Source organism: Aotus nancymaae, unplaced genomic scaffold (genome assembly GCF_030222135.1).
Source record: "Aotus nancymaae isolate 86718 unplaced genomic scaffold, 86718_ANA_hifiasm-v0.15.2.pri h1tg000064l_1, whole genome shotgun sequence".
NCBI classification, from domain to species: Eukaryota; Metazoa; Chordata; class Mammalia; order Primates; family Aotidae; genus Aotus; species Aotus nancymaae.
Window position 1 is genome coordinate 21918979 of NW_026988479.1, and position 24307 is coordinate 21943285.

At 38.6% G+C, this 24307-nt stretch overlaps 1 protein-coding gene and 1 pseudogene across 17 annotated transcripts in view; one reads left to right on the forward strand and one right to left on the reverse strand.

Moving 5' to 3' along the window:
- The window catches only part of PPP2R2B (protein phosphatase 2 regulatory subunit Bbeta), a 478247-nt gene that overhangs the window by 326569 nt on the left and 127371 nt on the right, over positions 1-24307 (reverse strand). For 7 of the 17 annotated variants that reach the window (XM_012456750.3, XM_064366483.1, XM_064366490.1 and 4 more), the window contains one exon: positions 16638-16680. The exons of 8 other annotated variants lie outside the window; for them this stretch is intronic. In XM_012456750.3, coding sequence (XP_012312173.1) covers positions 16638-16680 — 43 coding nt within the window. Of the gene's footprint in view, positions 1-16637; positions 16681-19208; positions 19297-24307 lie in introns of all 17 variants that reach the window. 2 more of the 17 variants (XM_064366487.1, XM_064366486.1) reach the window with 1 other exon arrangement.
- On the forward strand, positions 14623-14751 carry LOC135270693 (U4 spliceosomal RNA; annotated as a pseudogene).

Sequence of the window (24307 nt, forward strand, 5' to 3'; positions counted from 1 at the left end):
TACATAACCTCATGACTGCCAGTTCTTGCTAGGAAGTGGCTTTTCACGATGGCTTGCTGGTTTGTGTGTACATGGAAGGAAGAGGCTGGCTATAGGGGGAGAGAGCCCCAGAACAGAATCAATCTCCTGCCAACCTGCTCCCAGCCTCCAGCACACTGTTGTGTCCTTTTATGCTGTGTGTGTATGTTTACTTTGTAGGGAAGTGGGTGGGTACATCTGCAGTACCCCCTGCCTTTGTAAAACAGGTCCAAATCTCATAGAATTCTATTAGAAAATCATTCTACAACATATTTTAATTTTCTGAAAGTGTTTTATCTTTTGACCACCAAAACCTCTTTGGAGAGAATTAAAATGAAAAAATGTGTAAATGAGTACATCTCTAAATTAAACCATTTCTGCCTGAACAGACCAAATTAGCTTTTTCTGCGGTGCAGAGTACAGTATGTTGGCTGTGGTCTTTGTTCTTCAGTGAAAGATTTCAGAGGGGAAAACTATTCCAAAGTGAATAACCTCCAAATGTAAATTTTGCAAAACTAATACTAGTGTCTCATTAATATTTGTAAATCATCTAGATTTTGCTATTTTGAAAAACAAACCCCATGAAGTGCTAATAAAAGATACCATGTCTTATTAATGTTCATATAATAATTACCAAAATCACAAATCCATCTGCCAAGTAGTCAGCAAACAAGACAAACAACTGTGCTCGTTGAACAGATTATCAAATGCCTTTGGGAGTACACCCTAGTAGCCCCAACTAAACCGTGAATCAAGCGGCTACTCCTTTTGCCACATGGACAGGCAACAACAATTGCATCTCCCATGTGAGGCGGGACAGAACAGTGGAGACATCCAGCAACTCGCCTTCCCTAGAGCGCACGTGCTTATGCAAGTGTCAGCATTCCTATGTATCTTTCTCTTACAACCTTTGTACTGACACTTAAGATTTCATTTCTTAGAAAGATGTGAGAAAAGACTCCAAAGATGTCACTTAAAGTTAAACATAATCCCACTAGCTTCTGCATGTAAAATATATATTGGCGAGGCTTCTCAACTCTCAACATGGAGAAGAAATTTCATCTTCCTATGAACTTCTATATCAGTTCATCTCTACTTCTCTTCTGACACTCATTACCTGTACACATTTCACATGTCCTCCCCTAGCAAGGCATCTTAAGAACAGAGACCATTCAGGTATAACAACTACTACTATTACTATTAATTATTATTGAGATGCCTACCATTTCTTATGACTGTAAGTGTGCAAGTCACTTGGATGAGTGCATTCATTTATTTGACTTTTAATTCTTCTTGTCATTTAATATTTACCACAGCCACTTAAGGTAGGTATGTCCTCACTTTACCATGAGGCAACTGAGGCTCAAAGAGGCTGAGTGACAGAGCTGGGATTCATTCCTAGGTCTGAAAGATTCTAAGGCCTTTGCTAAATTGTATGCTAAATTGTACCTATGCTAAACTGTTCCTATCCAATATGGTGCCTAGTTCAAGGCTAAGTACATAGCAGACATTGATAAATGTTGGTAGAATGAATGAATATCTTATTATCAATTAGTTCCTGCATCCTCTTGGTAGTTAAGGTTAAACCTTTGTAGTTTCTGCTTTTCTGTTTTTTTTTTTCCAGGCATGCATGATATCAAGGATTATTGTTAGTACTGTGTATCTGAAAATGTCAATAAAAGCTCCCCTTACCTTTTTTATATTAGAAAATAAACACCTCTCCAGGACTCTATCTCCTAGTTCAGAGTCTTCCAGGATGATATTCACTATTGGACACATCTGATGGCTTTTCATTTGTGTTGGTGTTACTCACATGGTGGACTGTAAACTAGATGGTAGGAGGGAGCCTAGTGTTCTTGGCACCTCCTCCCCAGCTCTCTTCAATAGTCTAGGCTCCACAGCACATGCGGCAGGGAGCTCAGGGTCTGGTGGCACTGACTTCACAATAGTCACTGTTTCCTCTTGGCGGGGTAATGGGCTTTTACTAGTTTAATGCTCTCAGCACATAGCATTCTTCCACTGTCCTGGTAACAGTACCTTTACCATATAGCCCATGTGCTTGGAGGAAGTACACCCTACTCGCAGTTCTAGAGTAGAACTCTGGGTGGTTTAAGCCCATCAGCACATCCTATTGGCTTTGCTGCAGTGATTAGTTCAAATCAGAGGACTCAGTTCAGGCCAACGAGAAACAAGGAGGTGTTTGCTGCGGCTTCTGGAAAAAAAATGCTTCCTGGCTCAGAGAACTGTGAGGGAAGAGGTTCTCTCTTTCTTGTTGGATGTTCATGTAGAACAAGAAAGTTCCAGAAGATACCGGAAATAATTTTGGAAGTATAACAGAATCCAGTTTTAGGATTAAACGAGATGTCATAGAAAGTCAAGAAGAAAATATTACATTTGATGACATAGGTGAGGCATGTAATCAAGCCTTGCTCCAAAGCTTTGACAGTTCCAGGTTTTTCAGCTACATGAGAATCTAAATTTCTTTTTTTGTTTAGCCAGTTTTGAGTCATATTTTCTCTAACTTGAAACTAAAAGATTCTCAGTATACCTAAGTGACAACGTTGATTGTTTCATGCTTGTCCTCATATTCACTTTTCTTTTGTTTTTTCCAGAAAAACAAGCATGACAGAGGTCTGAAGGCACAGCAGGGACCACTTACTAGCTCATCACAAACTTGAAGCAGGCAAAATGTACCTGTCAGAGCCTAAGTAGAACATATGGCCATGACCTTCCAGAGTGCTCTCCAGTCTGTTTGACACTAGCAAACTCTGTTCCAGTCAGTTCTCTCTATGGTAGTCACAAAGCCTAATTATGAAAACATGTTGAGATCACTGTACTGTCAGATCATTGCACCATTGGCATTCCTAACAAACAGATCAGCTTAGCCCAGCACAATCCCTAGTGGGACTGTGGGAAACCCTTCTTGGGTTTCACATATATTAAACATTTTCAAATGAATTAATGAATGATAGGAGTGTAAATTAGTTCAGCCATTATTGAAGACAGTGTGGCAATCCCTCGAAGACCTAAGGACAGAAATACCATTTGGCCCAGCAATCCCATTACTGGGTATATGTCCAAAAGAATATACATTATTCTATTATAAAGACACATACACCCATATGTTTATTGCAGCACTGTTCACAATAGGAAACACATGAAATCAACCCAGAGGCCCATCAGTGATAGACTGGATAAAGATAATGTGGTACATATACACCGTGGAATACTATACAGCCATAGACAAGAAGAAATGATAGTCCATTCCTTTGCAGGGACATAGATGGAGTTGAAGGCCATTATCCTTAACAAACAAACTAACCTTAGTTTTAATCATTTAGCTCCCACTTATGAAAACATGCTGTATTTGAACAGAAAACCAAATACAGCATGTTCTCATAAGTGAAAGCTAAATGAGGAAAACACATGTACACACAGAGGGAAACAACACACACTGGGGCCTTTTGGAGGATTGACAGTGGGAGGAGGGAGAGGGTCAGGAAAAATAACTAATGGGTACTAGACTTGATACCTGGTGATGAAATAATCTGTACAACAAATCCCCATGACACAAGTTTACCTATGTAACAAACTGCACTTGTGCCTGTAAACTTCAAAGTTAAAGAAAATATTAGCTACTTAGATAATGATGTTCTTCTCTGAGACCCCCATGCTACCTTTGCTTACAAGGACAACTTCAACAGAAAAGTACAAAGTCAGCATAAATAAGGAAATTCCAGGTTTCAATGCAAAACAATCTGCACCAAAGTATAATGGTAGCTGTCTCAAGTTGAGGTAACAGCTTGGATCTGGTCAGTTGGACTTGTTGTCCTAAAGGATGGGCCCTTCCCAAGTACTGAAGATTTTGGATATAAGGATAAGAAAGGAGAGGACTACAGGGAGACACCAAAGGGGGTTTATCCAGAGAGTGAGAAAATGGGATACAGTAAGCTCTTGCTTTTTATTAGGGGCAGCTTCATGGATGAACAACTTGTAAATTTCACACAGGACCCTGTGCTCAGAAGGGCATCCTTGTTTAGCTACTGAGCTGCTTTCACCATCCTGAAATTTGAAATAATTTTTGAACAAGAGTTCATACATTTTCATTTTGCTTTCTGTCCAGACTTATGTAGACCATCCTCCTTGTTACAGATTCTTAGTTCCCTTTTTACTAAAAAATCACATAGGAGCAAAAAGAATAATAAGTCTACCAAAAACCTGCCTTAGATTTTCTGTCTTTTGTCTTTTTTGACTATCTGTTCTTCCTTGATTGCTTTATTTGTGTTGAATAAATATTTTTAGTGTGCCACTTAAATTCTCCTCTTAATGTACTAAATTTTCATGGTTTTTCTTAATAGTTGCTCTAGGATTACAGTATGCATTTTAATGTATCGTGATCTTCTTTTGGTTAACAGTAATTTAACTCCAGAAAATACATGAAGTTTGCTCCGATATAGTGCCATTCCCTCCTCCCTCCTTTGTGCTGTTACTGTCCTGGACATTAAATCTATACATGTTATAAACACAACACTACAATGTTAAAATTACTGTTTCACACAATTCTATGCCTTTTAAAGAAATTGGGAAAAGTGAGAAAAAATATACTTTATGGGATCTTTTACACTAACTCACATATTAATCATTTGCAGTGCTCTTCATTTTTTCCTGTGGATTTGTGTTACCTTAGAGTGCCATTTCCTGAAGGTCTTCCTTCCTTTAGTACATCTTGTAAAACAGGGCTGCTTAGCAATACATTTGCTCATCTTTATTAATCTGAAAATGTCCTTATTTTGCCCTCATTTTTGAAGGATAGTTTTGTTAGATACAGAATTCTTCTTTGACATTATTTTCTTTCTGCACTATGGATGTGCCATTCTTCTGCCTTCTGGCATCCATGGCTTTAGATGAGAAGCCAGCTTAATTACATAGATGTTCACCTTTCTATGATGACTGCTATTCTTCTTGCTGCTTTCAAGATTTTCTGTTTGGATTTGGCGTTCAACAGTTTGACAATGCTGTGTTAAAGTGTGGATCTATTTGTGTTTATCCTGCTTGGGTTTCTTTCAGCTTCTTGGGTGTATAGATTAATTTTCTAAAACATCAAATTTTGGAAGTTTTGGCCATTATTTTTTCAAATAGGGCCCCTTTCTCTTCTCTCCTTCCAACATTCCCCTGATGTTGTTGTTTCTGGGCTTAAGCTTGTCCCACAGGTTTCAGAGGGTCTGTTTATTTTACTGCAGTTTGTTTTCTCACTATTCTCTAGATTGAGTAATTTCTATTGATTTATAGTTCACTGATTCCTTCTTTTCTCTCAAACCTGCTATTGAACTCCCTAGTGAAATGTTTTTTTATTACAGTTATTTACTCTTTAGCTACAGAATTTTCACTTGATATTTTTTTAATAAATTCAATATCCTTATTAAGAATCTATTTGTTGATCTCTTGTTACCCCACTTTTCCTTAATTCTTTAAACATGTTTGCTTTAGTTCTTTGGAAATATTTATAATAGCTGCTTTGAAATCTTTGTCCACAAATATTTGGCAATACTCAGAGTTTCTATTAACTGGTTTTCCTTTCTTGAGAATGGGCCACACTTTCTTTTCCTAAAAATGAGATATTTAAGATAACACAGTGCAACTACTCTGAATTCTGATATTTATTTCCCTTGATGGTAGTTGTTGCTAGTATTTTGTTTGTAACTTGCCTGGACTAAATTTGTGAAATTTGTTTCCCCTAGGCTAGTAATGCCTATGATAGTTTAAAATATAAATAGTTATATTTTATTTTTATAATTTATTTTTATAATCTTATAAATTATATTTTTATAATTTTTATAACTTCCTGATTTTATTTTTAAATTTGGCTTGCTACAGGTTGCTCCTGTGTCTGTATAGCCTTAGTGCTCAGCTCATAATTGAACATCATTTATGTTCAAACACCTTAAACCACTAAGATTTCCATCCTTTGCTCTTTTTCACCTATTCCCAGGTAGAGGAGCATATACAAAGTTCAGATTTTTTTAAAGCTCCCCTGAGTCTGGTATCTGCTAGACCCGTTTGAGTATCCTATGCACATGCATTCAGACTTTGGATTAACCAGAAGCATGTAAAGGGCTAGTGTCTCTTCAGTCTCCACTGACCATATTCACAGCCTCAGCCAGTAATGTGCTATCTCTGACCACAACTGCAACTTCAGGCTGGTGGAGCTGATGGCCTTCCCAACTCACTCCCATCCAAGATTTTACTGGCAACTTTGCTTGGTATCTGCAATGCCCAGCTCTTCAAACTGGTTGAGTCTCCTTCAACATCTACAGAGAAGCTACTGGTCATCATGGCTTGCTGTACCTTGGCAGAACCTATAGGCTGGGCTGAGGTGGATGGAAGGAGCCCTAGGTCAGAACATCTCAGATTCCCACTGTTCCTGAGTGGTGTCCCATGATTTTTAAAGGACAAACACTTCTCAGGTTGTTGTATGCCTTTGGTTGATTTCCAGAGCACAAATAGTTGAAGTTTCCAAATTTTCCCAGTTCTATCATTGCATTTTGGGAAAAGGATTTACCCAACTTTCTTTTAGCCAGAGCCATAGCTGAAAGTCCACTCTTTGCCTTAGGTTTTGACTTTTCTCTCTCTTCTTCCTTCATTGTTCCCTTTCATACACTTAAATCCAACACATGCTAGTGGCTCTAGAGCAATAAAATCTTTCTTGCACATATAAGACAATTTCAGTAACAGATCATATAGTATTTTTACTAGAAATCAGACAGATTAATTTGCAGCAAGTCAAAAGCATTCAATGAACTCTCTAAACACACTTGCCATCTATCCTTAAGCTTATGGCTATTCCTGCAGACAAAGAGTGGTGGATATCTGATGCTGCCTCATGCTATCACTCTTGTCACACCTCTAGCACACATCACTAAATGACTGCGACTTTCTTCACCATTTAACCTAGACATGGTCTCAGAACCTTCCTCAGACAGAACTCCGGGCAGCCATTACATGGTTCAGAAGATGAGATCTCATAGTCATACCTTCTTCATGTCCCCAAAGCTGAAATGTAAAACTCATCACACTATCTGCTGTGCTTCCACATATTGGTCAAGGCTTGGGGTTGGTTTCCTGAGGAACATGTCTTTTTTCACTTGTGCCTCAAGCTCAGCTCCTGTGACAGCTTTTCTTCTGAACCTTTGCACTTATTCCTTTGGTGATTTCATCCATTTTCATGATTTTAAATCCCATCCATTTATTGGCCCTTTTCAGGTTTATATTTTTTTAGATCAAATCTCTTCCCCAAACTCCAACTCTCTATATGCCATCTCCACTTGGAAATCTGAAGGACACCTCTAAGTCACCATACCCCACACTGAACTGTGTTGAGTATGGTGAGGAAACTGAACTGAACTGAAGAGGGAGAATTGACCAGCCTGTTTTTAATAGGTTTCCCAGGTCAAGGTGGTAATCTTTTCTCTCCACCATCCACAAGAAGGGCAGTGGGGTTAGGTGGACATGAATTGTCAACTCAGAGGATAAGAAAATATGAATTGAAAATGCAAAAGAAGAGGTTTGTACTGGGATTCACTGACATTGTGGTTTCTCCTGAACCCTGATGCTCTCATTCTTGTTGAAGCCCAAGCTCATTTCTCTTTGTTGATATTAGAATTTTATGTCTAAAATTTCTTTTTTATGTATTCTTACGCCCCTCTCTCTTTTTGGAATGCAGAAATCAGTCTCTTGGCTATAGCTGAACATCCAGGAGAGTGCTCAGCAAATACCACATGCTATTATTACTTTTAACTTGCAAAAGTTTAGTTGCTCACTATATTATAATTAAGTCCTTTTCCAGACATAAAGCCCTCCTCACACAAGTGAATGTAAATTCTAACTGGTGTTCATTTGACCTTGCCAAACTAGCCTGAACATTTTGTCCACTATTGTGCAAAGGATCCTTTTTTTTTTAGTGCTCTTCTCAATGACTATAGCTGAAAGGAGGAGAAAGTGATATCTCTGTAACCCAAGCCAGAGCCTTCTGCAATAATACATTGGCAAGTGACAATGTGATGAAAATGTTTTATGTGGGCATGCTTTTGTTTCCCATCTTAGTGTTTCTGAGAGCAGATCCAACCTGCTCGTTATTCTTCTGCTACACAATGGGAAATTGAGGTAAGAAGATTGCTGACCTCCCTGCAGGTTTGAGACAACATTTCTTAAGAATGCTAGCTCACAACAGGCCTCCTTGGAAATGTCCAGAAAAAGAGCCCTCTCTCAATAATCTCTTCTTTCTAAATGGGCAGTGCTTTTTTGATCAACTTAACTAAAGTCAAGGGTACCTATAGTACCAATTCAAAGATTCAAGGGTAGCTTGTTTGCCTAGAGAGATTTACTCAGATGTCATCTTCCTTCTTTCTTGGCTTTTGAGGCATTTCATTATTCCTAGCAACTCTAGCCAAAGGTAAACAAGAGGCATTGTGAGGAAAATTTAGGCCACTTTTGGCATCTTATTAGCAGATATGGGAAAAACCTGGGGGTAACCTGGGTGGAGGGTAGAAAGGACTGAAATTGTCCAAAGTGGGGTTTGAGAAATATCTATGGGTTCTAATTAGCCCCACCTTAGCTTATTCTTTCCATACCATAGTTTATAGTGAGTTGACTTTAAATAGAAAACACCTCTTAATAACTAATAAAGAAATTACTTTCCTATATAATTTAGAAGACTAATTTAGAAGATAATTGTGTGTCAGTGCATGCATGGGTATATGTGTATATACATGCACATGTGTGAGTGAATGGATAAATCCAGACATTTTTCCCCCAACCTCCAGCAGCAAATCCATGTCTGGTCATCAGAAACAATCTGTAATGTTTCCTATCATTCTTCCTGAAGCACCAGGAGAATTTCAAACTCTGAACCTTCCTTAGTATGTTTGAACTGAATTGTTTATATTGGCCCACCCATTTGTTAACTATTCACAACACATCACTTCTTTTTGTTTGTTTGTTTGTTTTCCTTAAATTAGGTTAAAATCATCTCCAGGGAACTGGAATTCTCAAATTCAAGGCCTATTGTATTCTAGGGTTTATCAAGTTATCAGCCTGTCCTTCAGCTTTTTATCCTGGTTTTAAGGGATGATCTGAATTACCTGAGATATTAAATTGATATGGTTTGGCTCTGTCCTCACCCAAATCTCATCTTGAATGGTAGTTCCCATAATCCTCACATGTCACAGGAGGTGCACAGTGGGAGGTAATTGAATCATAGGTGTGGTTACCCCAATACTGCCTTTCTGGTGATAGTGAGTGAGTTCTCAGGAGATCTCATGATTTCAAAAGGACCTTTTCCCCCTTTTGTTTGGCACTTTTTCTTGTCTGCCACCATGTAAGACGTGCCTTTGCTTCTCCTTTGCCCTCTGCCATGACTGTGAGGTTTCCTTCCCCAGCCATGTGGAACTGTGAGTCCATTAAACCTCTTTCCTTTATAAATTAACTAGTCTTGGGTATGTCTTTATTAGCAGCATGAGAACAGACTAATACATAGATCTTCGGACAATAGATTTCATGAAGAGACTGAAGAGCCTAGTGGCCCAGGTGGCTGAATCTTCTCCCAGCTGAGTTCTTCTTTATATACATCCATTTGTGATGTATATAAAGGTTTATACCTTCATAATAAATAAGGTCGCAGAGCAGAGAAAAAAGGAAAACTAACCACCTAGTATGTGCAGAGAGATACCAAATGCTGCAGTGAATCAAAAAGACTTCCTTGAGCAAGGGGCAGGAGGAGAAAGCTATATTCAGCAGAGATCATCCAGATGTGAAGGTGTCAAAGAAGCCTTGAGAATCTGGAAAGACAGCCTAGAAAACAGTGTTTCTTCACCTGTAACAGCACTAAGTATGCTAAAATATCCACATGGGAATTATATTGTATGCTGTTTTAATTAAAGCTGATTGTATTCTACCTTGGAATTGTAACTAATTCTGTTTGCTCTTTGAGAAATTCTTTTTTTTTTTTTTTTAATATCCTTTGCTTCAGCAGCTGAGATTTCAAGGAACAGAGATTGGAAAATAATCCCATGTGTTTCCAGTTGGATGAATTGTTTGCTTGTAAAGTTATTTCCTAAGATTTTTTTTTCAATTAACATATTGGATCCTTGAGGAGTACCCTGGATAAATGCCCAAGTTGCTCTTTGGTTAAGTAGAATAGCATAAAGTTTGTATCCAGGGAACCCAATCCTCTGATCACAGAGCAGGTCAAAGCTGTACCTTAATTATTTCTTTTAAAAGTCAAAAGATTTTAAAAATGATTATTAGGGAGTTTTTCTTCCCATTCTCTCTCAGATAAGTATTTTGGCTATGGTGCCTGATTGTTGAGAAAAAAAAAAGAAAAACAAGAGGAAAAAGTAAAACCTATTATCAACCACATTTGGGAACCATTAAGAGCCACCTAACTTTATTCTGAAATTTCTGCTTCACGGAGATTACCAAGCATCCAGAGAGAAACAAAATTAGATCCATTTAAGAATATATGACCTATTGTGACAAATGGAAGTTCTGAGGTGCCCTGGAATCAGAAGAGGTAAATTTCCATAAGCAAAAAAAAAAAAAAAAAGAAAAAAAAAAGCATATGTTGGGTGCCTGGGGAGGCTTTGGCCTCAATGAATATACCTGTAACTTTTCTATGTGTAGCTGTAGCTTAAAATTTGAAACTAAATATTTGAAAGTTGTATCCAATTTCCTCAAAGTTGAAAGAGAAATCAGAGAACAAACAGTTTTTTTTTAATTGAAAGGTGTTGCTGAGGTGAACCAGGACTATTATTCTAACAACATAAAGCACATTCTTCCAAATCATCAATTGATAATGTCCGTAAATAGATAGGGGTAATCTGAATCTAATATGGATAAGATAAATTTGCCTTTGGTATGAAAAAATAGATGGGAAATTATCACTCTTCTACTGCAAAGCCTTCTTACTCCACCAGTTACCATTGATTCTGTTATGCATTTATTTATTTTCACTACTATTAGGTATTGAACTTATATAAGTTTCTAGGCATTGAAGATACAACAGTAAATCAGACAGACTTAGATCAGTCCTCAAAGTACTTAAAGTCTATCTGTGCCTCTCAAAATTCATGTGTTGAAATCCTAACCCCCAAGGTGATGGAATCAGGAGGTGGGCCTTTGGGAGGTGACTAGATCATGAGGGCAGAGCCCTCACCAATGGAATTAGTGCCATTACAACATAGATTCCAGATAGACCCTCATCCCTTCCATCATGTGAGGTACAGCTAGAAGGCACTGTCTATGAGCCAGAACACAGGCTCTCACCAGACACCAAATTCACCAGCACCTTAACCTTGGAATTTCCAGCCTCCAGAACTAGGGGAAATAAATTTATGCTGTTTATAAGCTACCCAGCTTACGATATTTTATTATAGCCTCCTGAATGGACTATGACACTGTCTAATGAAGGACACAGATAATGATCTAAGACATAATTGTGCCATATAATCCATGCCAACATGGGGGAAGGCCAAGTAGCTCTGGAAGCATTTAGCAAGGCTACCCAGCAATATGTAGAGATGGTGATAGGCTGTCAGGAAATACATTCCCTAAAGTGGCATTTTAGCTGAGGTCTCAAAGTGTGAGCCAGGTAAAGGAAGATTGAAAGTAAAGAGGGCAAGAAAAGAGAGGAAAAAAAGTTCTCATAGTATGTTGGAGAAACTAAAAGAAGTTTGGTATGTCTTCAGTGTAAAGTCTGGAAAAAGGTGGCAGAAAACATGGCTAGAGGAGAGAGCAAGTCTTAAAGCTAAGCAGATTTGAGACCTCACTTCTGAGGTCTGCATAGGCTTGGGATCAGATAGAGCTTGGTTTGATTCCCAGTTCTGATCTTCCCCAGCAACTTAGGCAAGTCATGACACTTCTAAGCCTCATTTTCCTTACCTATATAATGGGGAATATACCTATTTTATAGGATTGCTTGGAAAATTAAATGATGGAGTATATCTGTACCTGACAGATTGGAGGTATTCAATAAATGGGAGCTACAGCTGTTGCTGTTACTATAGTCAAATGCAATGGCATTCCAGCAAGGAACAACATATCAGGAAAGCAAGCTCTATTGCCATCAGTTTTGGCATCAGCAGAGCCACATATGTTGACATTTTGGGGTAGGGTACCTTCCTGATGTGTCTCAGTACCTTATTCTTTTGAGAGTTTAACCCTATCCTTTGTTTCAAGAAAGCAAAGATTTCCTACTGTAAGCAGTGGAGTCATTTGATATAATCATTCTAGGCATTGTGCCCATCCATTATTATGCTTTGTCCTGGTCACTCATGCTGCCTAAGCAGATGCCTAAATTATCATCCATTCCCCCTCTGAGTGGGCATAAGAGGTAAATGAAATGAACTAATGCAGAGGTTGCTAATACCTATGTTGTTATCTTTTTGTTATCAGCCTTAAGACTCCTTGTAAGCAGGAAAAGAAAAAAACAAAACAAAACCGTAGACAGTTATGAAGGATGGTTTCTCAAAAAAAAAAAAAAAAAAGACAGGTCTATTGAGATTTTTACAGTCCTTCTGATTGCTTTTCACATCACTAGGCTCAAACAAACAGAACCTCTCTGTACAGAGAGGTAGTAGGAGGACACGCACAAAGCACTAAAGCTCTCCCCGAGCCAAATGAGAAGCCCGTCATCTCATTTCTTTTAGCCCCTAAGGCTGTGGGCTTGGTTTTACTATGTGAACACTCTAACACACCTGTACTGAGACTTTGCTCCTTGCCAGGTAACTGGGGATCATAGAGATAAAGGACATACTCTGTGCCCTCCCTGAGGTCCTTGGTCTGTTGTGAGAGACAAACCAGTGAGCCAGTGTTTTTTTTGTTTTTTTTTTTTCAATGCTGTCTAATGGACACTCTCTGTACTAAATGCTTCATATGCTTGATTAGAGTCCCCCAAACCACCCTTTGAATTAGATAGTATAAACTTCCATCTATGGATAAAAATAATTGATATTTAAAAGTGGTTGCTAGGCTGGGCATGGTGGCTCACGTCTGTAATCCCAGCACTTTGAGAGGCCAATGCGGGCACATCACCTGTGGCTGGGAGTTCGAGATCAGCCTGGCTAACATGGTGAAACCCCATCTCTCCTAAAAATACAAAATTAGCTGGGCATGGTGGCGTGCAACTGTAATCCCAGCTACTAGGGAGGCTGAGGCAGGAGAATCACTTGAACCTGGGAGGCAGAGATTGGAGGGAGCCAGTATCACGCCATTGCACTCCAGCCTGGGTGACAGAGTGAGACTGTCTCAAAAAAATGTGGTTACTAGTAACTTCCCCGAAGATAGGTGGTGAGTAGCAGAGCTGGGATGGGGCTGGGGCCATCTTGCTTTTGCACTTTATGTCACACCACCTCCTCACTCCTTACAGTCTGTCAGTGGGTTACTCTGATATGTGGTATTAAGGGGTTACTTAAGTACTAAGTACTGTGGAAGAAATGTGGGACCACAGAATGGAGGTGCTTTTGACAGAAGGCAGAGAAAGGGAAAGATGGAGTCAGAGCAGCTTGCCAAGGGAGGTGGCCTCTGCTCTGAGGTTTGAAGGCTGAGCACGGGTTGGCATGTGAAAGCGTGAGGAAAGGAGACATTCTTTGAGCAAGAGTGAGCCACAGTCACACCTTCATGGACGCTTAGAGAACAGGATGTCTTCAAGGAGCTGCAGGTCGCTTGGTATGGCTCCTGGTTATCTGCGACAACAGAGGGTAAATGTGGGACAGATGATCTGAAATTTATGTCTGTTTGGCTTCTGTATATATAATGTTTTTATTTATTTATATCCTGCCTTGTTCCACAAAGGTTTTGAGGAAAAATTTATTATATGGTTTTTATGCAGTGACCTTCCTAATTAAGTTTTTCTCAGCACTGTCATGTTCGTCTTTGTATTCCCTGAGCCATATGCAGAGAGACTTGAATAAAAGTGGAATTGAATTTACATACTTTGAGCAGTCTGTAAGCAGTTAGCAAGGGCAACTGGTCCCAGAAGCTTGTGGGTGGAAAGGAAAAATTTTACTGGGCCAAAATGTAAAATTGCTTAGGTTGAGGTACCGTATTTCACAGAATCTAACATACTATTGGTTATAGGGTATGCTGTTATTAATACCTAAAGTGCTATAAAAAAAGAAAAAATTCTATTCATTAAATTACAACACAGTATAAACTCACCATCTATTGTAAGATGTACTCTAATTTCAGATATATTAAATGTGAAAAAAATGTGATTTTAAAGAGAAAATGCATGGTGATAATATTATCCCCCACCCCAAATAGTCAGAAATTCTACAAAGTACTGATACTCTGGTTGACAATGAGAGAAAATGAAAACTCCTACTCCTTTCTGGAAGGCAATTTGCCAACAACCTAAGCCCAAAAGAGTCTGCAAACTCTTTGATCCAGCGATTATATCTCCAGGAATTGAGCCTAAGGAAATATGCATAAAACTTTATGTCATCCCAGAATTGTTAATGGTAGCAGAAAATAAGGAATAAACTAAAATCTTCATTACATACATGATGTTAGAGTTTTACAACAGATTACAACAGATTAAAATGATGCTAAAGCTTTTTGCAGTGGCAATATTGTAGCCGATGAAATTTATCTGAGGCACAATTATTGCTAATTGAAAACTTTTCCCAATACCCAGCCATGACGACTTGAAATAAAATGATGCTAAAGAAATATTCATTTAAGTGAAAAAATTATATTGCATTTAAAAAATCAGGTAATAAAATATTTGTTATAAAATAAAATTACTCCTGTGAAAAAATATATTTACATTTCACGTTTACATGGAAATTAAAATCTTGAATGACATATATCAAAATGTTGACAGAGATTGCCTGGATGAAACAATTGTAGTTGATCATTTTATGTTCTAATTTTTCAAAAATTGGAAAACTACTAGTTAGATATAGGCTTTTTTTTTTTTTTTTGAGACAGAGTCTTGCTCTGTCACCCAGGTTGGAGTGCAGTGGCGCCATCTCGGTTCACTGCAACCTCCGCCTCCCAGGTTCAATCAATTCTCCTGCCTCAGCCTCCAGCCTCCTGAGTAACTGGGACTACAGGTGCACACTGCCATGCCCGGCTAATTTTTTCTATTTTAGTAGAGACGAGGTTTCATCGTGTTGCCCAGGCTGGTCTCGAACCCCTGAGCTCAGGCTAGGCCTTTAAGTAGACAATACACATGTGAATATTGGAAAGCTAACTCCCTTGTCTTAGACACTTTATTTTTTATGAAAAAGACTCCTGAATCTTTCCTGTTTCATAAATGATTCTGTCCAGACTCCAGGTGGTTCCAACTGAGGCTCTGGTTAAAAGGGTGTGAAAAGATTATTTGATTCCCAATTGGAAATACAGCTTTATCACCTGGAGTTTTCCCTCAAAAGTTGATACCTAAAAGGAGAAAATAAATACTACTACCTCAGGGAGCCAAAGGGTCTAGGGGATAAGGTCTTTATGATGTAATCTTAGCCTGAGGCAAACTGTGGGACCCTGAGCACATGTAAGTCAAGTTCTAGGTCCTGCGAGTGGGAAAGAGGGTGATGGGCAGAAGTCAAACTTAGGCTTCAACTTTTGCCATGGCTTGAATGGTAAGTCCTCATCTCTAAGAACCACACTGCTACAAATTCACAGCTTTTGTTTTGTAAGTCATTTATAATTCTTCATAAATGTTTTTTCTAAAAGACAAATTTTTTGGTGGCCTAGACTCCACTTTAAGGGGAAAATGCAACACTGACCGTATCTATTTATGAGGTGAACTGGACTTTCTACTTCATACAGAAAGTATTTTTGAATGGCCAAACATAGAATTTCTGCTTGAATAGGAAAGATTGTAACTATGCATTCAGTATTTATATTTTTTCCCCAAATTATTGAGTTGCCTTTTTGACTTTTTTTCAATGTTGTTTTATATTTATTTATAGCTTGATTTTAAAAAATAAGCTGTTCTTATACTTCCCAACATATATACCTAACTGTTCCTTAATTTAAATCTCAGTTCATGTACAAGTTTTATTTTGCAACCAAGTTGTATTTACATGTTTATAGAGTTTGGTTTATCATTGCTTTTTGTCAGCTCTGCAAGGTTTGAGCCATTTGTAATCTTTGAATGTTTACATAGTATCTATCTACATCTAGTTTTTATATAGTACATGGTAGTTGTCACCTCAAAGAGTAAAACAAAGGTTTCAAGTCTAGGTCAAAAAGAGGAGTTGGCATTTGGGGAATGAAAGTATGCTTGTGGGCATCTACTGTTTGTCTTTCTTGCATCACTGTCCTCTGTCTCTGATAGCAGAACTCCATGTTGATCCTGCCACTCCACTTTGTCTTAATAGAGTTACAAGACTCAGTGCCCTGCCCTCCTGGCTGCAGATCCAGGCCTGGATGATCAGAGTGCCACATCTACTTGGCCAGGATAGTTGACTCAAGTGTGAACAACTATTCTAAATCCAACAGAGAACTTCTCTGGAATATGTGTATATGGACACAGATAAAGGAGAGTTTTTCTCCCTTTTTTTTTTTGCTTTCATTTTGGATTGTGAACCATAAGAATGCCAGTCAGGAGTTATACCTACTTGTTCTGGCCAGATGGAAGAAGTCCAGATGGAAGAACATTTGCTAGGAAAAAAAAAAAAAACAAAACAAAACATAAGGCTACTGCCCAAGGAGAACAGATCTAAAAAGGGAGCACAGTGTCAGACACATATTTAATGAGCCTTTAGAGACTGGATGCCACCTCAACCCGTTGATTTCCCAACAAAATTCATTTTCTTTTTCTTGGTATAAACTTTTTAGAATTGGGTTTCTGTCATTTGAAGCTGCCCAAGTGCTTGACCAATCCTTGGTCCCTTAGTTATCTTCCAGATCATGCTAGGTGCATACATATCCTCTCCATGCATGCACAGTTGGCTGCATTCCACTGAATTCTCTATCTTATGAGCATCCAAACAGGTATGATTTTATTAAATTAGTAATAGTGTAGTTACTCTAAAGAGAATATGAGTGACTTCAGCCTAGTATCATACTTTCCGTAAGCTGTAGCCTTCTCCTAGAAGTATTCCTTGTTGAGTAGTTCCTTGCTCTAGTGTTCAGACTTTAGTACTGAACTAGGACATCTGTTCACCCATGGTGCAATCAGAGCCTCAATTTTACATTGCTGAAGATCTAGCACAGTCAGAAGGCATGAGTTTTCTGTAGACTTATCTTCTTGGTTCTCAAGATTACCAAAGGCCATTTTAGAAAGAAAATAATTATGAGGCTACATGAAATGCAACAAGATTTTATAGAAATCAAGGCTGACTTTAGAAGGCAGCTGGAAAACAGGATACTCCTCCTCCCACCCTTTCTCCTCCCCAACAAATGCCATATGTCTGCTCACAAAGCATTCTGGCTTACTGCTATGTGGTTGACCTTCGATATTGAAAAAATGCCAAAACACTTGGGACCTAATTTTCCTTTCAGCTCATTGTTACACCCATATTTAATATGGTTGAGGGAAAAAATAAAAATTATAGCAAGCTGGCCTGAAATTCTTTAAAGTAGTCCATCAATAAGACAGATCTCTGGATACTTCATAATATTTATGACGGTTCAGAGAAGGATTAGTCTTTGGGGCCCTTGAAAAATGCTTCTGTTGCCTAGGGATGTGTTCAGAACCACTTCAGCATTTATATCATCTGCAGAAAAACTAAGAAATATTAGGTTGGTGCAATTACTTTTTCATCAACCTAATAGAATGTTTCCACTTCTTTTTTTCTAAATACAATTAATTCAATTTTAGATTACTATATTGGATACAGAACAGTTAATAGAGGAGTTTGCTATTCCATGTGTGGCATGGTAGAATCATGAGCCTTTTATAGCAACTGAATAGCAAATGAAATTTCTTCGCCAAATTAAAATAGCTTTTGTGTTGGTTTCTTAGGGCTCCCATAACAAAGTATCACAAACTAGGTGTCTTAAAATGACAGACATTTAGTGTTTTACAGTTCTGGGGACTAGAAGTCTGAAATCAAGGTGTTAGCAGAGCCAAGCACCCTCTGAAACCTATAGAGGAGAACTTTTCATTGCTTCTTCCAGATTCTGGTGTTTGCTGCCAATCTTGGCATTTCTTGGCTTGTAGTTGCATCACTCCAGTCTCTGCCTCCCCAGTTGCATGGCCACCTTCTTCCTGTGGGTCTCTCTTATGAATACATCAGTCATATTGGATCAGGGTCCACTCTAATTCAGTATGACCTCATTTTAACTTGATTTTGCTGATTACATGTGCAAAGACTGGTTTCAAATAAGATGACATTCTGAGGTACTATGAGTTAGGACTTTAACATATTTTGGGGAGAACACGGTTCAACGCTTAACAGCTAAATTATTGCCCGATTGTAAAACTAATACATGCTTATTGTAATAAATAGAGGTACAAAGAAGAAATTAAAAATCATCCAGATTCCTCCCACCAAAAATAACCATGTTAACAATTTGGTGGAGATGATCCAAGATGGCCAAATAAGAACAGCTCTGAAGTGCAGTTCCCAGCAAGAACAGAGAGGGTGAGTGATCACCACATTTCCAAATGAGTTTTTACTGCCCACAGACCAGGAGATTCCTGGGCAGAAAAGCACCATGAGTCTCCAGCACAGCTGTTTCAGCTGGCACAGCGGGTTTCCACACAAAAACTCACAGAAATCTAGGCGGCCATTTCAACTGGTGCCTGGAATGCCTAGGAGACAGAGTTACCCATTCAACTGAAAAAAAGTCCCCTATTCTGGGTGCTGAAACAGGGAGTCAGGTGATCTGGCTCAGCAGGTCCCACCCCACAAAGACCAGCAATCTGAAACGATCTAGATTGAGAGTTTCACAGCAAGCACAGTTGGACCCAGGACAGTCCAGCTCTGTGAGGGGAACAGCGTCCACCATTACTGAGGCAGTCCACCATTACTGAGGCAGTCCACCATTACCGAGGCAATCCGCCACTACCAAGGCAGTCCGCCATTACAGAGACAGTCTGCCATTACTGAGGCAGACAGCCATTAAAGAGGCAGCTCTAACTATACCTCTATAAACAAAACTACAAGGAAGTTCATACAGCAGCAGAGCAGAGCCCACGACAGCTCAGTAATGCCTCTACTGAGAGACTGTGACTAGGTTACCTCGTCACTGGGCAGGGCATCTCTGAAAAAAGGTAGCAGCACATTCAGGAGCTTATAAATAAAGTCCCACCTTCCTAGGACAGAGCATCTGGAAAAAAAAAAAAGGTGGTTATGAGTTCTGCTGCAGCAGACTTCAATGTACCTGCCCAGCAGCTCTGAACAGAACAATGGAGCTCACAGCTCAGCAATTGAGCTCCTATAAGGGACAGACAGTCTCCTCAAGCAGCTCTCTGACCCCAGTATATCCAAAGAGACACATCATAAAGGAGAGTTCAGGCTGACATCTGGTAGATATCCTTCTGGAACAAAGATAACAGAAGAAAAAACTGGCAGCAACCCTTATTGTTCTGCAGCCACTGCAGATGATCCTCAGGCAAGGAGGGTATGGAGTGGACCTCCAGCAGTCCTACAGCAGAGGGGCTTGACTATTAGGAGGAAAACTAAAAAACAGAAAGAAATAACTTCATCAGCAACAAAAAGTATGTCCACTCAGAGACCCCATCTGAAAGTCACCAACCACAAAGACCACAGGTAGATAAATCCACAAAGGTGGGAAGAAACCAGTGCAAAAAGAATGAAAACACCCAAAACCAGAACACCTCTCCTCCAAGGGATCACAACTCCTCACCACCAAGGGAACAAGGCTGGATGGAGAATGAGTCTGATGAATTGACAGAAACAGGCTTCAGAAAGGGGGTAATAACAAAATTCTCTGAACTAAGAGAACATGTTCTAAACCAATGCAAAGAAACTAAGAACCTTGATAAAAGGTTTGACGAAATGCTAACGAGAATAAACAGCTTAGAGAAGAATATAAATGAATTGATGGAGCTGAAAAATACAACATGAGAACTTCATAAAGCAGACAAAAATTTCAATAGTCAAATCAACCAAGCAGAAGAATGGATACCAGAGATTGAAGATCAATTCAAAGAAATAAAGCAAGAAGGCAAGATTAGAGAAAAAACACTAAAAAGAAATGAACAAAGCCTCCAAGAAATATGGGATTATGTGAAAAGACCTAATCTACGTTTGATAGGTATACCTGAATGCGACAGAGAGAATGATTACAAGCTGGAAAATACTCTTAAGGATATTATCCAGGAGGACTTCCACAACCTATCAAGGCAGGCCAATATTCAAGTCCAGGAAATACAGAGAACACCACAAAGATATTCCTCAAGAAGAGCAACCCCAAGGAACATAATCGTCAGATTCACCAGGGTTGAAATGAAGGAAAAAAATGCTAAGGTCAGCCAGAGAGAAAGGTCGGGTTACCCACAAAGGGAAGCCCATCAGACTCACAGCGGATCTCTCAGCAGAAACCCTACAAGCCAGAAAAGTGGGGGCCAATATTCAACATCCTTAAAGAAAAGAACTTTCAATCTAGAATTTCATATCCAGCCAAACTAAGCTTCATAAGTGAAGGAGAAATAAAATTCTTTATGAACAAGCAATTGCTGAGAGATTTCATTACCACCAGGCCTGCCCAAAGTAATTTATAGATTCATTATTATCCCCATCAAGGTACCAATGACCTTGTTCACAGAACTGGAAAAAACCACCTTAAATTTCATATGGAACCGAAAGAGAGCCCGCATAGCCAAGTCAATTCTAAGCAAAAAGAACAAAGCTGGAGTATCAGGCTACTTGATTTCAAACTATACTATAAGGCTACAGTAATCAAAACAGCATGGTACTGCTATATAAACAGAAATAGACCAATGGAACAGAACAGAGTCCTCGGAGGCAATGCCACACATCTACGACCATCTGATCTTTGACAAACCTGACAAAAATAAGCAATGGGGAAAGGATTCCCTGTTTAACAAATGGTGTTGGGAAAACTGGCCAGCTATGTGCAGAAAGCAGAAACTGGACCCCTTCCTGACACCTTACACTAAAATTAACTCCAGATGGATTAAAGACTTAAACATAAGACTTAATACCATAAAAACCCTAGAAGAAAACCTAGGCAAAACCATTCAGGACATAGGCATAGCAAGGACTTCATGACTAAAACACCAAAAGCATTGGCAAAAAAAGCCAAAATAGACAAATGTGATCTAATTAAACTCCAGAGCTTCTGCACAGCAAAAGAAACAACCATTAGCATGAACCAGCAACCAACAGAATGGGAAAAAATTTTTGCCATCTACCCATCTGACAAAGGGCTAGTATCCAGAATCTACAAAGATCTGAAACAGATTTACAAGAAAAAAAACAAACAAGCCCATTCAAAAGTGGGTGAAGGATATGAACAGACACTTTTCATAAGAAGACATGTATGAGGCCAAAAAACATTTGAAAAAATGCTCATCATCACTGGTCATTAGAGAAATGCAAATCAAAACTACATTGAGATACCATCCCACGCCAGTTAGAATGGTGAACGTTAAAAAATCTGGAGACAACAGATGCTGGAGAGGATGTGGAGAAATAGGAACACTTTTACACAGTTGGTGGGAGTGTAAATTTCTTCAACCATTTTGGAAGACAGTGTGGCAGTTCCTCAAGGTCCTAGAAATAGAAATACCATTTGACCCAGCAATCCCATTACTAGGTATATATCCAAAGGATTATAAATTGTTTTATCATAAAGACGCATGCACATGTATGTTCATTGCAGCACTGTTTACAATAGCAAAGACCTGGAACCAACCCAAATGCCCATCAATGATAGACTGGACAGGGAAAACGTGGCACATATACACCATGGAATGCTATGCAGCCATAAAAAATGATGAGTTCGTGTCCTTTGTAGGGACATGGATGAATCTGGAAACCATCATTCTCATCAAACTGACACAAGAACAGATAATCAAATACCACATGTTCTCACTCATAGGCAGGTGTTGAACAATGAGAACACATGGACACAGGGAGAGGAGCATCACACACTGGGGTCTGTTGTGGGGGACTAGGGGAGAGACAGTAGGGGGTAGGGAGTTGGGGAGGGATAACATGGGGAGAAATGCCAGATATAGGTGATGGGGATAGCAGCAGCAAACCACATTGCCATGTATGTACCGATGTACCTATGCAACAATCCTGCATGTTCTGCACATCTACCCTAGAACCTAAAGCACAGTAATATGCACTTTATATATATTGTTATATATAACATATATATATTTGGTGAATATCTTTTCAAATATTTGTCAGAACAATTTTTTTTTCCTTATACCACCAGAAATAAGTCATATTCAAGGACAGAAGCAGTTAAAGATGTCTACAGTTTTGTGCAGATTATAACTAATGATGCTATGATGAGTCTTTTTGCTTTCTCTCCTTTAGTTGCACTTGTGCAATTACTTCTTTAGGATAAATTCTTAGAAATACAATGTCTATGTAGAAGAAATAGGCATTTTTATACATATTATCGAGTTATCCTCTAGAAAGAATGGACTAGTTCCATTCCCACCAATAACGCATGAAAACTCTAGTTTCTTTCATCATCTTTGTCCTATAGATTATAAGTATTAATGTGATATATATTAAAAACTTGAAATTTATGAATATTTCTATGTTCTCCTATATAAAATTCCAAACCATGTTATTTCTTCATTCTTAGGTAATAAACACAAATCCATAAATCTAGTATTTACATAGTTTGATTTTTAAATTTTTAATTCTGACCTATCCACAACATGTTTTTAGTACAGGGTATGGAACTGCAATCCAGAGATTCTGATAGAATTGAGTTTTATTTCTTTATTAAGTCACTCTAAACATTATATTGTTTGGGAATGTGAATGGGAAATTTAGTGTGTTTCCTGTTTGCCTTTCCAAGAGATCAAGTTTATTTAATAAAAGGCCTTGTACTAATTCACAGAAAAATGCATACTCAAAAAGTAATCGGGCACATAATGTTGAGCACATGGTAATAAGCAGTACTTTTAGCTTCTGTACTCATAGTTAATTGAATTTCTCAGCATTCTTGCTGTAACTAAACCCTTTTCTCTCCCATTCTACCTATGAGGTTGTAAGAAAGCAAATGACATTATAGGGTTAATCTTGACTCAATTCTAATGTGTCTTCTTTAAATTGTAATCTTGGCACACTTTTGATTATCAGTAGTTCAAATTACTTGCTAACCGTCTTTCAACTCTCTAGAATGGGCTTGATGTTAAGACCCCTGGTTTAGAGATGCATTAAATTTTTTTTATAGCAAAAAAGTATAAGCTCAGAGAAAAGTATTCTTTCCCCAGAGAAAATCTGTAAGGAATTACATGAGAGGTTCCAAATCCGGCTGACTGAAACAAGCACTGTTTTCAGACAAAATGAAGACAATATCCTTGAATATCTTTCCTGGTCCCTCACATGGATTCACTATTGAGGAACATTTGCTCCCAAATACACCCTTCTTCATACTGGCCTTTTACTGCTAACTTTGTATTGGATTGGTGGGTGATTCTGTCTATTCTTTTGGCCTTATGGACATGTGTTCAAAAAGAGGCAATCCCCAACACCATGTCTCAAGTGGATGACATTTCCTGTCAGTAACTTGCTACTTAGCTACAGAGACCGACCTCCTCATCCTTATCTCTTTAAAGGAGTAAATGAAAACAAATTAAAGTTTTAATCTCAGACTGTAACATCAATGGTATTTTCACTACAAATAGTTCCATAATGGTCTCATTACTGCTCCTAAGTGCAATACTCCGAGACGTCTAAATTGCCGAATTGCCACTACATATATTCTTTGAGAAAAGGTATCCAGGTAACCATGGCAATTGTGTCTCCAGGCAGGATGGGAGTGGGGTGGGAAACTGTTTCATTAATTGAAGGGAAGAGATTGAAAAGAGATTTTCAAGCTTTAGATCAGAAAGGGAAAGACAGAAAAGGTAGATCTCACAACCTTATTTTGTTTTCATTATTAGATTATGCAACCCAGGGAAACTCAAAATGATTGGAAAGGTTCAGAGAAATCATAAGATTAAATAGCAGCATTCTTAGCCTTTCCATATTATTACAGTGGTTGAGCTGTACCAGATTTTATTTGGTTGGGTTTTATATTGTTTGATTGAAACTTGATATATCTCCTGAGAAACCAGAATTGTGTCTCATGATTTAAAGAGAAAAAAAAAAAAAAAGGA